Source organism: Ictalurus furcatus, chromosome 18 (genome assembly GCF_023375685.1).
Source record: "Ictalurus furcatus strain D&B chromosome 18, Billie_1.0, whole genome shotgun sequence".
NCBI classification, from domain to species: domain Eukaryota; kingdom Metazoa; phylum Chordata; class Actinopteri; order Siluriformes; family Ictaluridae; genus Ictalurus; species Ictalurus furcatus.
In genome coordinates, this window is record NC_071272.1 from 1,711,064 (window position 1) to 1,723,084 (window position 12,021).

The following is a 12,021-nucleotide window of genomic DNA, read 5'->3' on the forward strand; positions in this document are numbered from 1 at the left end:
AGACTTTCATTTGAATAAATCCAGTTTTTTAATATAGCCAGTTTGTCGCCCGCTGATTGGTCGAGGTCGTTCAACTGCACTTGTCTGATTGGACGTTGGTTCCTGTGCAGATTTTTTTCCCCACTGAGAATCTCCATGGTGAATGGCCGATTAGCTTGGCGGCGCGCGGTAAACGCGGATTGGCTGAAGCCGCACAGGCGTCCCATGCCGATTCGTCGAATCTAGCTGCCCGGTGTCCGGGTAAGATGGCGGCGGAAGAGCAGTGCTCGGCACCACCTCGATGGAAGTCGATATCTTTAACGCACGTAGAGTATCCAGCTGGTGAGTGTAATTTTTGATTCTTTGTTTTTTCCCTAAAGCGATTCACATCGACGAACAGCACTTTGTCTTTGCTCTAAAGGCTGTGTAAGGTTTTACAACTGAATGGACACGACTAAGGGATTGCTTGCCAAATAGTGATACCATAGCAAAGCGCGCCTACTTCGCTCAGGCGATCTGTTTTTTTTCCTCGTTTTTTTTGTTTCTCCACTCATATTCCGACAAATCCGACCTCCTGCTTTGTGATTGGCTCAAATTCCGTGTCCGGGCGTAATCATAATTCGTGGTACTATGACTTGCACTCTACGCTAACCCAGGGAGGTGGTATACTGCCAGCCAATCCTACAGGAGAAGGGCGTGGTTAAACGGAAGACGGGTGAGATCGAAAATAAGGACCGCGGGCAGTTTAATTAGAGCTGCCGAATTGTGAATTCGATTCGCGCATGCGCGTTTATATCCGTACTCTCCCTACTGTGTCTGGGACTCCCTTCAGCTAAGCGTTAGACATTTAACAGTTCATAAAACCTGCGCATATTCTCACAAAAAAACACCTCAAAAGTATCGCCTTGTCACTTCTGCAGTTCTATTAATTATATATATATATATATATATATATATATATATATATATATATATATATATATATATATATATATATTTTAAAAATACATTTACTTTCTAGTCCTCACGTCGAAAGAACGCCATCTCTGGAGTCGGCTAGCTAGCCGGCTAACTTGCCAAACTGTTTTTTTTTGTTGTTGTTTTAATGTTATTAGCTTCCCTGCTATGCTAGCCGTCTTTATAAACGTTGTGTCGTCAGTTAAGCTTCTGCCATCATGCAGCAGTCGCGTTCAAATCTCAGCTTGTTGCCTGTCTGTCATTTTGTTTGGAAAAACTAATTTTAAAAACAGAAAGCCGTGGGTATTTAAGCGGTTTCTCATGAGCTAGCTCGCTAGCACGTAGTGCTCTTGTTGTCCTTATAATCACATCAAGACTACCCATAAACGAAAGAACACCGCTCATTGGATTTATTTATGTTAAATATTTTAACTGTAATGGTGGTGCTTGTTGTTTGTTTTTTGTTTTTTTGGACACTACCTGAGGAAGGTGTGGCCAGACAGGCTGTATACTACCACAGTATCGAGCAGTATGTCAAAATACTGCGTCCCATAAAGGCTCAAATTGTCTTTAGCCACGTATTTACCCTCACTGCATTATTACTATGTAGTGCTGTAGTCTACGGAGTTGTCATGTAGGCATAAAGACCCGAGAAAGCCACCGGTGGTACCGTAGAGTTTGTGTGTATACTGTTTAGTACGCTAGGTTGCGGTTTCGGACGGTAGCCAAGCAGCGGGATTCCCTCCCACGTGACCGCAGAGCAACACTGAGCTCATGGTGGTGGGAAGCGGGTTTTGTCCAAGAGGAGGCTGTAGTCGTCCCAATTATTATTAATGTTCTTTCATTTTATTTTAGGAAGGCTATAATAAGACAGACTGAATATCCTGGGACATGAAATGAGGACACGGAGCAGGAGGAGGATTTTCTCAGTATCATCAGTTCTGTGTACACGTTTGTGTCTCTTCGCTAAAACCTGCTTGTCCGTGGTCTTCTCTTGAGTTCTAAACCAGACTGATCACGCGTCCTACGTGTCGGATTGCGTGACGAAGATCTTTAAGACACAAGTTCTCAACCCTGGTTCTGGCCCTGCTGGTCAAAGAACCAATGGGTGGTCCTCTTTAAACCTCTAGTATACTTCGTTTGTTTTTTCCCCCTGCGTACACCAGCATGTGCGCACAGTCGTACGCGTAGCTTTTCAAAGTATACTCTGTTTAACTCCTCCTGGCCTATACGATTCAGTAGAGAGCAGTAAAGCAGGTCTTCTGGTGCGAAAGACGACGACGAAGAAGAATCACAACAACACGAAGAACAATGCTTGTCGATTAGCACCCGTATACAAATCCTCATACTCTTTAAGGCTAGAATTATACGAATGCGGATATTTTCTCACCTGCACTCTCTTCCGTTTATTCCGTTTTTTTCTTCTTCGACTACCTTGAGAATCGACGGCCCTGGGTCACTGTCGCCACCTTGTGGAACAACTAAATAGTGCAGAAGAATTAAATGCGTATGTGTGTACTGTTCGCGCGTACTCTGCTGATGACGAAATCTGTGTCACACGTACTGTACACTGTTCCTGGCATACGTGTAAAAAGTGAGGCATACTTCATGCTTAAAGGGTCGTGAAAATGCCCTCTTTCAGCTGAAGTCTGGCTGTGCGAAGAGGGGAGGGGAGGAAGAGTGGGGCGAGCCTTCGGAACACTCACAATAAAGATGGATAGTGACAAAGAGGCTTCTTCCCTTCAACACGGACTCTCGTTGTATAGTTTTGCACACGACGGCCTGCGGAGCTTTACGTGGTTTAATTAGCTCAAAAGGCAGGTAAAACTGTCATGTTAAAAATTAGACACATACTTCATTTGAAGGGATGGAAAAGTCCTCGGGACCGAGTACCGCATCATCGTGTAGACGCAAACTGCTTTCATGAGCAAGTCCGAACCCCACCGTTCTCCAGTTCTCATAGCTCTCCAGAATAAACACGCTCGGACTCTTACACCACTGAAACGAACACCTGCGCCGCGTTCGAAAGCCTCTCTCAGCTACTACATCTCTAGGAAAGCACCACGAGCTGTCACGAATAATTAAGAGGCCGCATCTTCTCGTAGGATAAGAACACGCAGGCTCGTGGATAATCATGAGACACTGACGCATCATCGATGTACTATAGTGATATCTACCTCCCTTCCCGATCCCCTATCCTAACTCGGTAATTGGTATCGGGCCTCGTGGTTGTTTACTTACAAAAGCAGTTTCCGTGAATGCCTAATGCCAGTTTATTGCTGTGCAGAAAGGTACAGGATGATCCACAAAAACAATTACTGTGCAGTAAGACAAGGAATTCATCTAACTCAGTACCAGACAAAGAACTTGATGCTTATTGCTCAAATAAAGATAACGTTAGCACGAACGATCCTAAATGACTATGTGATTAGCAGGAAAGGAAACGCGTGTATACTAAGAATCTAACGTAACACCAAGAACGACTTCATGTCTCCGCGCATAGATAAGAGGACACGATCGCAACTTCATTTCACTCCAGTGCAGGTGCCTTAAATCAGTCCTGATAGCGTACGACTCCCTTAAGCCTTAAGCCTAAAGCATTCCTTACTCCCTTAGTAGTTGGGCCTTCAAGGACATCTCTCGACATCCTAACACGCACAAGCCGAAATGATAAGGAGCAGATGTGCTAAAACTTCTAGCTACCGACATAATGCGTGACTACAGAATATAATGCAGGATTAACTAACGGATAAACGATTAACAAATCAAGGATGGCATCAAATTAAATTATCCACGTTAATAATTTGCAAAGATTACACACAGGATTACACCGTACGTTTTTTTTTGTTGTTGTTGTTTTTTTTTAGCCCAATTTTGTCGTTGCGGACAAAAATAGTAGCTATCCTTCCATTTTCTGTACCGCTTATCCTACACGGGGTCGTGCGAAGCTTGGAGCCTATCCCAGGGGACTCGGGGCACAAGGCGTGAGACTCCCTAGATGGGGTGCCAACCCACTGTAGGGCACAATCACACACATTCACACACTATGGACAATTTAGAGATGCCAGAAGTTATGTGCTCGTACGCGGCTAATTTAGTGCCACTGCGACCAAAGGCAACCAACGCAGAACTTCTTGCGGTGTGAGAAATTGTGGATTAAAATCTCAGACCAATGCGATGTCGCTCGCCTAAAATCCACAAATAGGAGAACATCCTGGGATTATAAATCTCATGGGACGGCAGCAAACACGGACGTAGGAATGGCAAAGCGTACACGACGATACTGACTTGCTAAAGTATGTTACCGTGTGCGATGGCAACCTCATATCTCCAAAAACGATGACATTAAAAGGAATAATATCTTTGATAATCTGTTATATTATGTTTAACAATATCTTTATTGTCCGCCAGATGGCGCTGTTTGACTTGGCTGCGCTTCATTCAGATTAATGTTGTAGCAGCACTGAGTAAATCAGATTAATGTTCTAGCAGCAGGATTAAATTCAAAATGCTGTTAAAGGAGCGCTGTAGCAGCACGAAGCAATTCTCCAAAATTCTCACCGACTCCGGAGTTTTCTCTACAATGATCATTTGTGGAAAACTACAAAAATGAACTTCAACTCCGCCGTTGATCCAAATGCGTTGAAATGTTGCACCTGGGGGATACATTTCCCACAATGCACTATTGAGGAGGAATCTGCCTTTGCTGCTTGCAGCTATATTTGCAGTTATTGCTGCACAAGGGGGTCACACCAGATACTGAAAGCAAAGGTTCACATACTTTTCCCGCTCACAGATATGAAATATTGGATCATTTTCCTCAATAAATAAATGACCGAGCGCAATATTTTTGTCTCGTTTGTTTAACTGGGTTCTCTTTATCTACTTTTAGGACTTGTGTGAAAACCTGATGTTGTTTTGGGTCACATTTATGCAGAAATGTCGAAAATTCTAAAGGGTTCACAAACTTATAAGCACCATTTTAATATATTTTATATACAATATATACACCTAATAACGCTAATGCTGGGTTTATGTATTCCTTTATTTTTAATGAACAGGTGATCTGGCAGGGCAGATCCTGGCATATGCCAGCCTGCTGCCGATGGCGATCCTGGTTGGCTTTGTCACGCTCATCGTCTTCAAGAGAGAGCTGCATACGGTGAGTCTTCTTACAGATGTGGCCATTGAAAATGCGCCTGAAAGGAACAAGGATCCTGCGATTTCATGCGTTATCACGCGTTATCACGCGTGTGCTGCGGGTCCAGGAAAAACAAGACCAGTAGGGGGCAGTCATGTTTCATTTGAACAAACGCTGCTTGCTAGTCCGTAAAGTAGTCCTGCTAGGACGTATACTTTACACACGTGTATTCTTGTACCAACCAAACGGTGCTGTTGTTTGAAGGCTTTTACATGAACTAACTCCGAATCGAATCTTTCTCTCGCAGATCTCGTTCTTTGGCGGTTTGGTGATGAACGAGGGGCTAAACTGGTTGCTGAAGCACATCCTACAGGAGCCCCGCCCATGTGGAGGTAAGACAGGGGCGCGTTCTTCATACGTGGCTTACCGAATCAACTGGATTGGATTGTTATCGAGTTTAAAAAAAAAAAAAAAAAAAAAAACAGATCTTGAATTCGTCCGTTCTTTGAAACGGGTTATTAGACTGTTGTTGTTACCAAGACAACAATATACCATTTTATGCGCTGTTATTTCAGGAGGCCACACCACAGTAACCACAGAGTACGGCATGCCGTCCAGCCACTCGCAGTTCATCTGGTTCTTTGTCGTTTACTTTTTCCTCTTTCTTTATTTAAGGTAGGTCGTTATCAAGGTCAGTATCATAGGGCACAAAATTAGGCAAAGGTGCACTGGGGTATAACATTTTATATCTTTTTCATATTGCATGCTTTAATCTGTACAGCAAGAGAATTAACAGTACATTAAAAATAACAGAGAACATATTCAGATTAAAAACCCAGATAAGGACCGGTAAGAATAAAATGATCCTCGCCGTAAACCATCTATAAAACAAACCTAGACCGATTTATTTATTTTCTCCTGACAGAATGCACCAGACAAACAATGCCAGATGTGTGGAGTTGTTATGGAGACACGTGCTGTCAATCATCCTACTGGGTGTGGCTTTGTCGGTGTCGTACAGCAGGTAAGGTTTGTGTTTGTCGTAATGGTTGTTCTGATGTTGCATTTGTCGGTCCAGGTGTTTATCATTTATTTGTTTGTGTTTACAGAGTTTACCTTCTCTACCACACCTGGAGTCAGGTGATATACGGGGGTGTAGCTGGAATGGTGGTCGGCGTGGTCTGGTTTTTCATAACGCAGGAAGTGCTGACGCCGATCTTTCCCAAGATAGCAGCCTGGTAATACACTCGCGTTCTAATCCGTTACATAAAAACTTTTACTGATAAAAATCTGATGTGTAGTGTTTGAATTTGTAATAGAAGTATTGTGACCGTATTATTAGTTTTAATTTTGTTCATCGTAAAGTGTAGCTTTTAAAAATATAATATATATAATATATATTAATTAGAAATTCCGAGTCTTGTTTTCGGACCCTGTGTCCACTACAAATAGGAAGATTTCTATCCATGTAGAAAGCTTTTAGGAAGCAGTTTTATATTGAAAGCGTGATCAGTTTCATGAGGTAAGGAGCCTTATAAAATGGTGTCGTTACCTTCGTTAATTCATTTTTAAACGATGATTTCTTGATTCTGATTGGTCACAAGGTGTTGATTTAGTTTTCTGTATACTGCCGTGGCTGCAAGGCTAATCACAGGTTTATACGGTAGTGCTTGAAAGTTTACATTCCTGAGGAGCGTAACAATGGTCTTGAATTTCCTCCATGTGTACACAATCTCTCTGACTGTGGATTGCTTTGGAGTCCAAACTCTTTCGAGATGCTTTTGTGAGCTTTTCCATCCTGATGAGCGTCAACAACTCTCTTTCTGAGGTCCTCAGAAATCTCCTTTGTCCGTGTCATGATGCACTTCCACAAACGTGTTGTGAAGATCAGACTTTGGTAGATCTCTGTTCTTTAAATGAAACAGGACGCTCGCTCGCTCACACCTGATCGTCATCCCACCGATTGAAAACACCTGACTCGAATTTCACCTTCAGATTAAACTGCTAATCCTGGACGTTCACAGAAGTTTGCCACTCACACATGTAATATGTGAATAATTTTCCTCAATAACTAAATGACTAAGTTTAATATTTTTGTCTCGTTTGTTTAACTGGGTTCTCGTTGTCTACTTTTAGGACTTGTGTGAAAATCCGATGATGTTTGAGGTCATATTTCTGCAGGAATATAGAAAATTCTAAAGGGTTCACAAACTTTCAAGCACCACCGTATAAACGTGCTCGTTCTAATACGTTATTTTTATCGGGGATTTGTGTGGCGCTCGTTCACTAACGTTTAAATGGATATAAACGGGTTAACTGTGTTGTTCTTTAATAAATAAATAATTGTTAGTGCGGGTGACTTGCTGTGGTATAAGAGGAATAAAACTTCTGGGGGCGTGCTGCTATTAGGAAACTCTTTCTAACTCTTTCCTTCTCTCTCAGGCCCATATCAGAGTTTTTCCTAGTGAGGGATACGAGTCTCATTCCCAATATTCTGTGGTTCGAGTACACGGTGACCAGATCAGAAGCCAGGTAACCTTCACCTGTTGGTTATTCATGTAATCCATTCTTCTGTAGGATTATTTAAAAAAAAAAAAAAAAAATTTTCTTTTCCCCCGTTTGAACGTTTACCATTCAACCAGACACTTTTGCTCTATTACTTGAAAATCTACTTAAAAAATTGTCTACATTTTGTACTGAAAAGTCTGCTGACCTTTGACCCCAATGTTCCCTCATGCAGAAACAGACAACGAAAGCTGGGAACAAAACTCCAGTGATCCGCACTCACGGCTTCTTCAAACTGACAAAAAAAAAAGAGAAAAGGACCACAAAAATGCACACACTCTCTCACCCATACACACACACACACACACACACACACACACACACACACTCCTACATTCTAACACACTGGAGATTGAACGTCTGAACTGCCCGGGTTGAGGCTTTCCGTTTTCAGGCGGACCAAAAATGAGAGTTCAATCGAGAGGTCGAAGGGGCGGGGCCTGCGTAGGGGATCAACCCTCTCCTCTCGTCATCTCTTTCCGATGCATGCTGACCGTGCAAGAGGCGAAGCTATTTAACAAGAAACGTAATATATATATATATATTTTAACCATTAACGCACGAGGGTACCTGGTTTAAAATGGGAGTGAGGGGAAAAAGAAAGATTTTTTTTTTTTTTAAGTGACATATAGCTGGTTTTTGTTACAGCATGACATTTTTTTTTCCTTTTAGAAACTGTGTAATGGGGAACATATTTGGGTAGGGATTTGTAGCAGAAAAGGAAAGAAGTGAAGGGGGAAAAGTGGTGTTTTTTTTTTTTTTTTTTTAAATGGGCCCCCAGATGATTCTTATATTTTGGAAACGACTTTCCATATTCTGGTAATATGTAATATCAAGTAAAATAATTTGCACTTTGAAGCAGAATGGAAAAAGAAACATTGTATTCTTACTTAACACTAGTCAACATCAGAGGAAATGAACTTTTAATTTGCTTCCTTCTTCGTCCCGTCATGATTTTTATTGCTGTAATGTAAAACTTCCCATGCAGATCACTTGAAATGATTGGTCCACTTTCACACGAAGAGCTCTTATTGGTCAGAAAAGTGTATACGATTTTTATTTTTTATTTTTATTTTTTTGATCATGAGGTTGTGTTTCGCATACGTTTGCCTTCGGAAGCGTTTCTGTTTTCTCTACCTTTAAAACGTCAACAGCCGAGTTGATCACGAGCCAGTGAGCTGAAGCGGGTGTGTTCGAATTTCCTAGTTCTGGGATTGAGAACTGTTCCGTATTTTATGCCCCGTATGTTTTAAAAGGTACTTTTATTGTCGTCGGGGACTTTCCCTCCAAAAGTAATATTAATAAAAGTTTGCCTGGCCATTTAGCAGCTTTGTTTCACTCCAGGGAAGCGAAACGGCATAACTCTACAACTAATATCCTCATCCGTAATTGAGCAGGTACACTGTGAGCGCCTGCACAGGGACAAAATTCGATGGTTTACACTGCAATATGTTCAGATGCTGTTTAAATAGAGCATTTTTTTTTTCTTTCTTCTTTTTCTTTCTTCTTTTTTTTTTTTTCTTTCTTTACAGAAGACTGTACGTTTTAGATATACAAGATAAACGATCTTAAAGAAAAACAATAAGGAAACTCGACCAGCTCCGAGCTTGAAGGACTTTAATTAAGAGGTGTGAATTTGGGGCTTCAAAAACGATATGCCTAAAAGATTTATTTCTCCAAACGTGTAAATGATCCTATGCTTGGGACGAGAAGTGTGGAGGGAAATACGGAACAACTTCCTAAATTATCTGTGCATTATTGGAGTTTCTCCACCAGACAGGCGTCAGGAATTTTGGGACAACAGTGACTGGGCAGTAACTTATTCCCTCCGTTTTTCTCGTCTGATGGACACTAACCCACCAATCCTAAAACGTTCCACTTTATTCGGTAGCATTAAAAAGGAAAATCTTTCAAGACCATCAGGTGAACCGTTTGGCACGTGGTGGTGATGGCGATGCTGCTCTATAGCTACTATTCCTACAAAGAATGTGCCCATGATGGGATGACCATAAGTCGAAGGGTCATTACAGAATAGTGCTTCTTCTAGATTTTTCTTTCTTTTAATTTTTTTATTTTTTTTTTGTGTAATTCATATCAGGCTGAATAAACTGGATTTAGTAGAGTATGTCTGTTTCGCATCTGTTTATGGAAAAAGCAGTGGGTTATCTTGGGCGGATGATGTTCAAAACAGCATATCGGTGGTTTTACGGACTGTCGATCCAGCGTTAAAACGTCTTATTAAAGGAACCAATGTGAGATGCTTCCAGGTCACTAATTATATAAAGTCCAAGAGGATATAGAGCATATTGTCCTTCTTACGTGCACACTATTTTTGTGTCCTAGTGTTTTTTTTTTGTACCCTCATCCAAAAACCCTTACCATTTTTAAGGGCTGTTCCTTTACTTTTAGCAGCTCACTTACCGTTTCTTTGATGACCATCAGATGAGGGTCAATTAATCATCATAAATATCAACAATCACCGATTGTTCCGGAATCTCTACCAGCCTACAGGATTCATCTCTGGCCATAATCCAACACGGCTGCTCCGGAAAATCCAGTTCACTCGATTAGTGGAATGTTATTAGAACTGGAACTACGTTTCTATTTATGACACGTGGTAGACGCTGTCATCCAGAGCGCCTTACGGTTATCTCATTTATACAACTGAGCCATTGAGGGTTAAGGGCCTTGCGCAAGGGCCCAACACTGGTAGCTTGGCAGGGTTGGGGCTTGACCTCCTGACCTTCTGATCAGTCACCCAGAGCCTTCAACCACTGCCCCATTATCCAACTAAATTATGTAGGAGCAGATCCGGGAGCAGCACAGGAAAATAAAATGGCAGACCAAGCTGATTATACATGTGTTGTGTGAAATTATGTAGGAATTTAGAATAATAAAATATAAAGAGTTAAAACATCACCTGACATTTGAAAACCGTTGAATGTAAGGGCGACGATAAGGTGTACTGTTTGTGCAGTATGGGGGGGTGTGTGCAGGAGAGCGAGAACAGAGGGGCCCCATGCCGGATGTACCGATAAGAGGACGTACACATACGCGCGCACACACAAGCTAGTTTAAAGTAGGATTTGTGTATCGACAAAAAAGATACACAAAACAACATTCCTTTTTACAAGAAACGCTTTCACGTACGGTTTCGTAGGGCACGGCGTTTTCTTGTTAAGCTTCCAGGGAACCTGGGTGGCCCGAGTACACTTCGACGCAGAAGGGTACGTGGGAGTCTGTGTACCCCGAGACGCTTTAAAGAATGTTTGAGTAAAGACACGGAAATAAAAATGAAGGCCCGTAAGTGCACAGTGCAGAATGAGACAATATGGAAAATCCACTTATCCATGGTGCAGGCACACAACAGAAGAGCAGATAATGTAAAGATAATTCACTTATTCATTGTGGAAAAGGCCACAAAGACTGGGCTCCAAATAAATCTGTCGGGGGGTGGGGGGTGGTCCATGGATTATTTTACATTTTTTATACTGTTAAAGTCCCCCTGGCTACAAGAACTTTGAGAACCTCTGGTATAGGAAAATAATAAATGACGAGATAGTGTGGTGTGGCTCAACGCAAAAGATGTGCAATGATAGCACGAAAATCTCGAAATGTTTTGTTCTCATACCGGATATCGTAGTGATTTGCCAACTATTACATTTTTAATTGATTATCGAACATGTACTTTTTTTAAAAAAATTAATTTTTAGTTATCTTGTGAAACACCCGCAAGACAGGTTATAACATAATATACATAATTATATAAATATATACATAATTCACCCTGTAGTCTCATTTTGGTACTTTTCCTCCTGGAATTCTTATCTTTTCTTTTGACACTGATTTGCAAGCTTAGAGGGCTTTGTTTAGAAACCCAGTTCTGCTATGTGTCTAATTGCTTTTTTTTTTTTTATTGCCACAAAGTGAAGCTGCTTTAACCAAACACAAAGCACTTGATGTACACACTTAGAATTCTTCTAACTCAATACACACTTCTAACTTGATCAACAAGTGTACTATGAATTTGGATAATGCTTCCCACAAGTAATTCTCAACTGTTGGGTATACATACCAGATTATACCTGATTACACACATCCAAACATTAGTCCACTTTGTAGTTACACACATCGATTACACTTTATATCCTATACCATAATCATTCAGATGAATCAGAAGGTGATTCATGAATCAGAAGGTGATTCATTATGGCATAATGAATCACCTTCTGACCAATCAGAACGGAGCATTCAGCAGCGCCGGAGCATAAACCAAATCACAATAAGACTTCGGCTAACGTCAAGTAAAAGCGCAATGGATGAACTTAGTAACACCCTAACTAAGAGATTCGTTGCCAGTCGTGAGAATAAGGGGCTAA

At 41.3% G+C, this 12,021-nt stretch overlaps 1 protein-coding gene across 2 annotated transcripts; it reads left to right on the forward strand.

Annotated features, from left to right (window-relative positions):
* Nucleotides 1-175: 175 nt before the first annotated feature.
* Nucleotides 176-9,767, forward strand: dolpp1 (dolichyldiphosphatase 1). 2 transcript variants are annotated; one of them, XM_053648410.1, is made up of 8 exons: nucleotides 176-321; nucleotides 4,998-5,098; nucleotides 5,385-5,469; nucleotides 5,653-5,752; nucleotides 6,003-6,101; nucleotides 6,187-6,315; nucleotides 7,520-7,609; nucleotides 7,818-9,767. In XM_053648410.1, exons 1-8 carry the CDS (start codon nucleotides 246-248, stop codon nucleotides 7,852-7,854), a joined length of 717 nt encoding a protein of 238 aa, XP_053504385.1. In that variant the 5' UTR covers nucleotides 176-245; the 3' UTR covers nucleotides 7,855-9,767. The 2 variants fall into 2 exon arrangements, with proteins under 2 accessions (XP_053504385.1, XP_053504387.1); XM_053648412.1 differs by having other exon boundaries at nucleotides 218-694.
* Nucleotides 9,768-12,021: the final 2,254 nt, after the last annotated feature.

Excerpts from the sequence above, each read along its gene's own strand:
- dolpp1 (XM_053648410.1), top strand. The coding sequence starts at position 246 with ATGGCGGCGGAAGAGCAGTGCTCGGCACCACCTCGATGGAAGTCGATA. Across the intron at positions 5,470-5,652 it reads GGAGCCCCGCCCATGTGGAG|GAGGCCACACCACAGTAACC; the intron begins GTAAGACAGGGG and ends CTGTTATTTCAG. Across the intron at positions 6,316-7,519 it reads TTTCCCAAGATAGCAGCCTG|GCCCATATCAGAGTTTTTCC; the intron begins GTAATACACTCG and ends CTTCTCTCTCAG.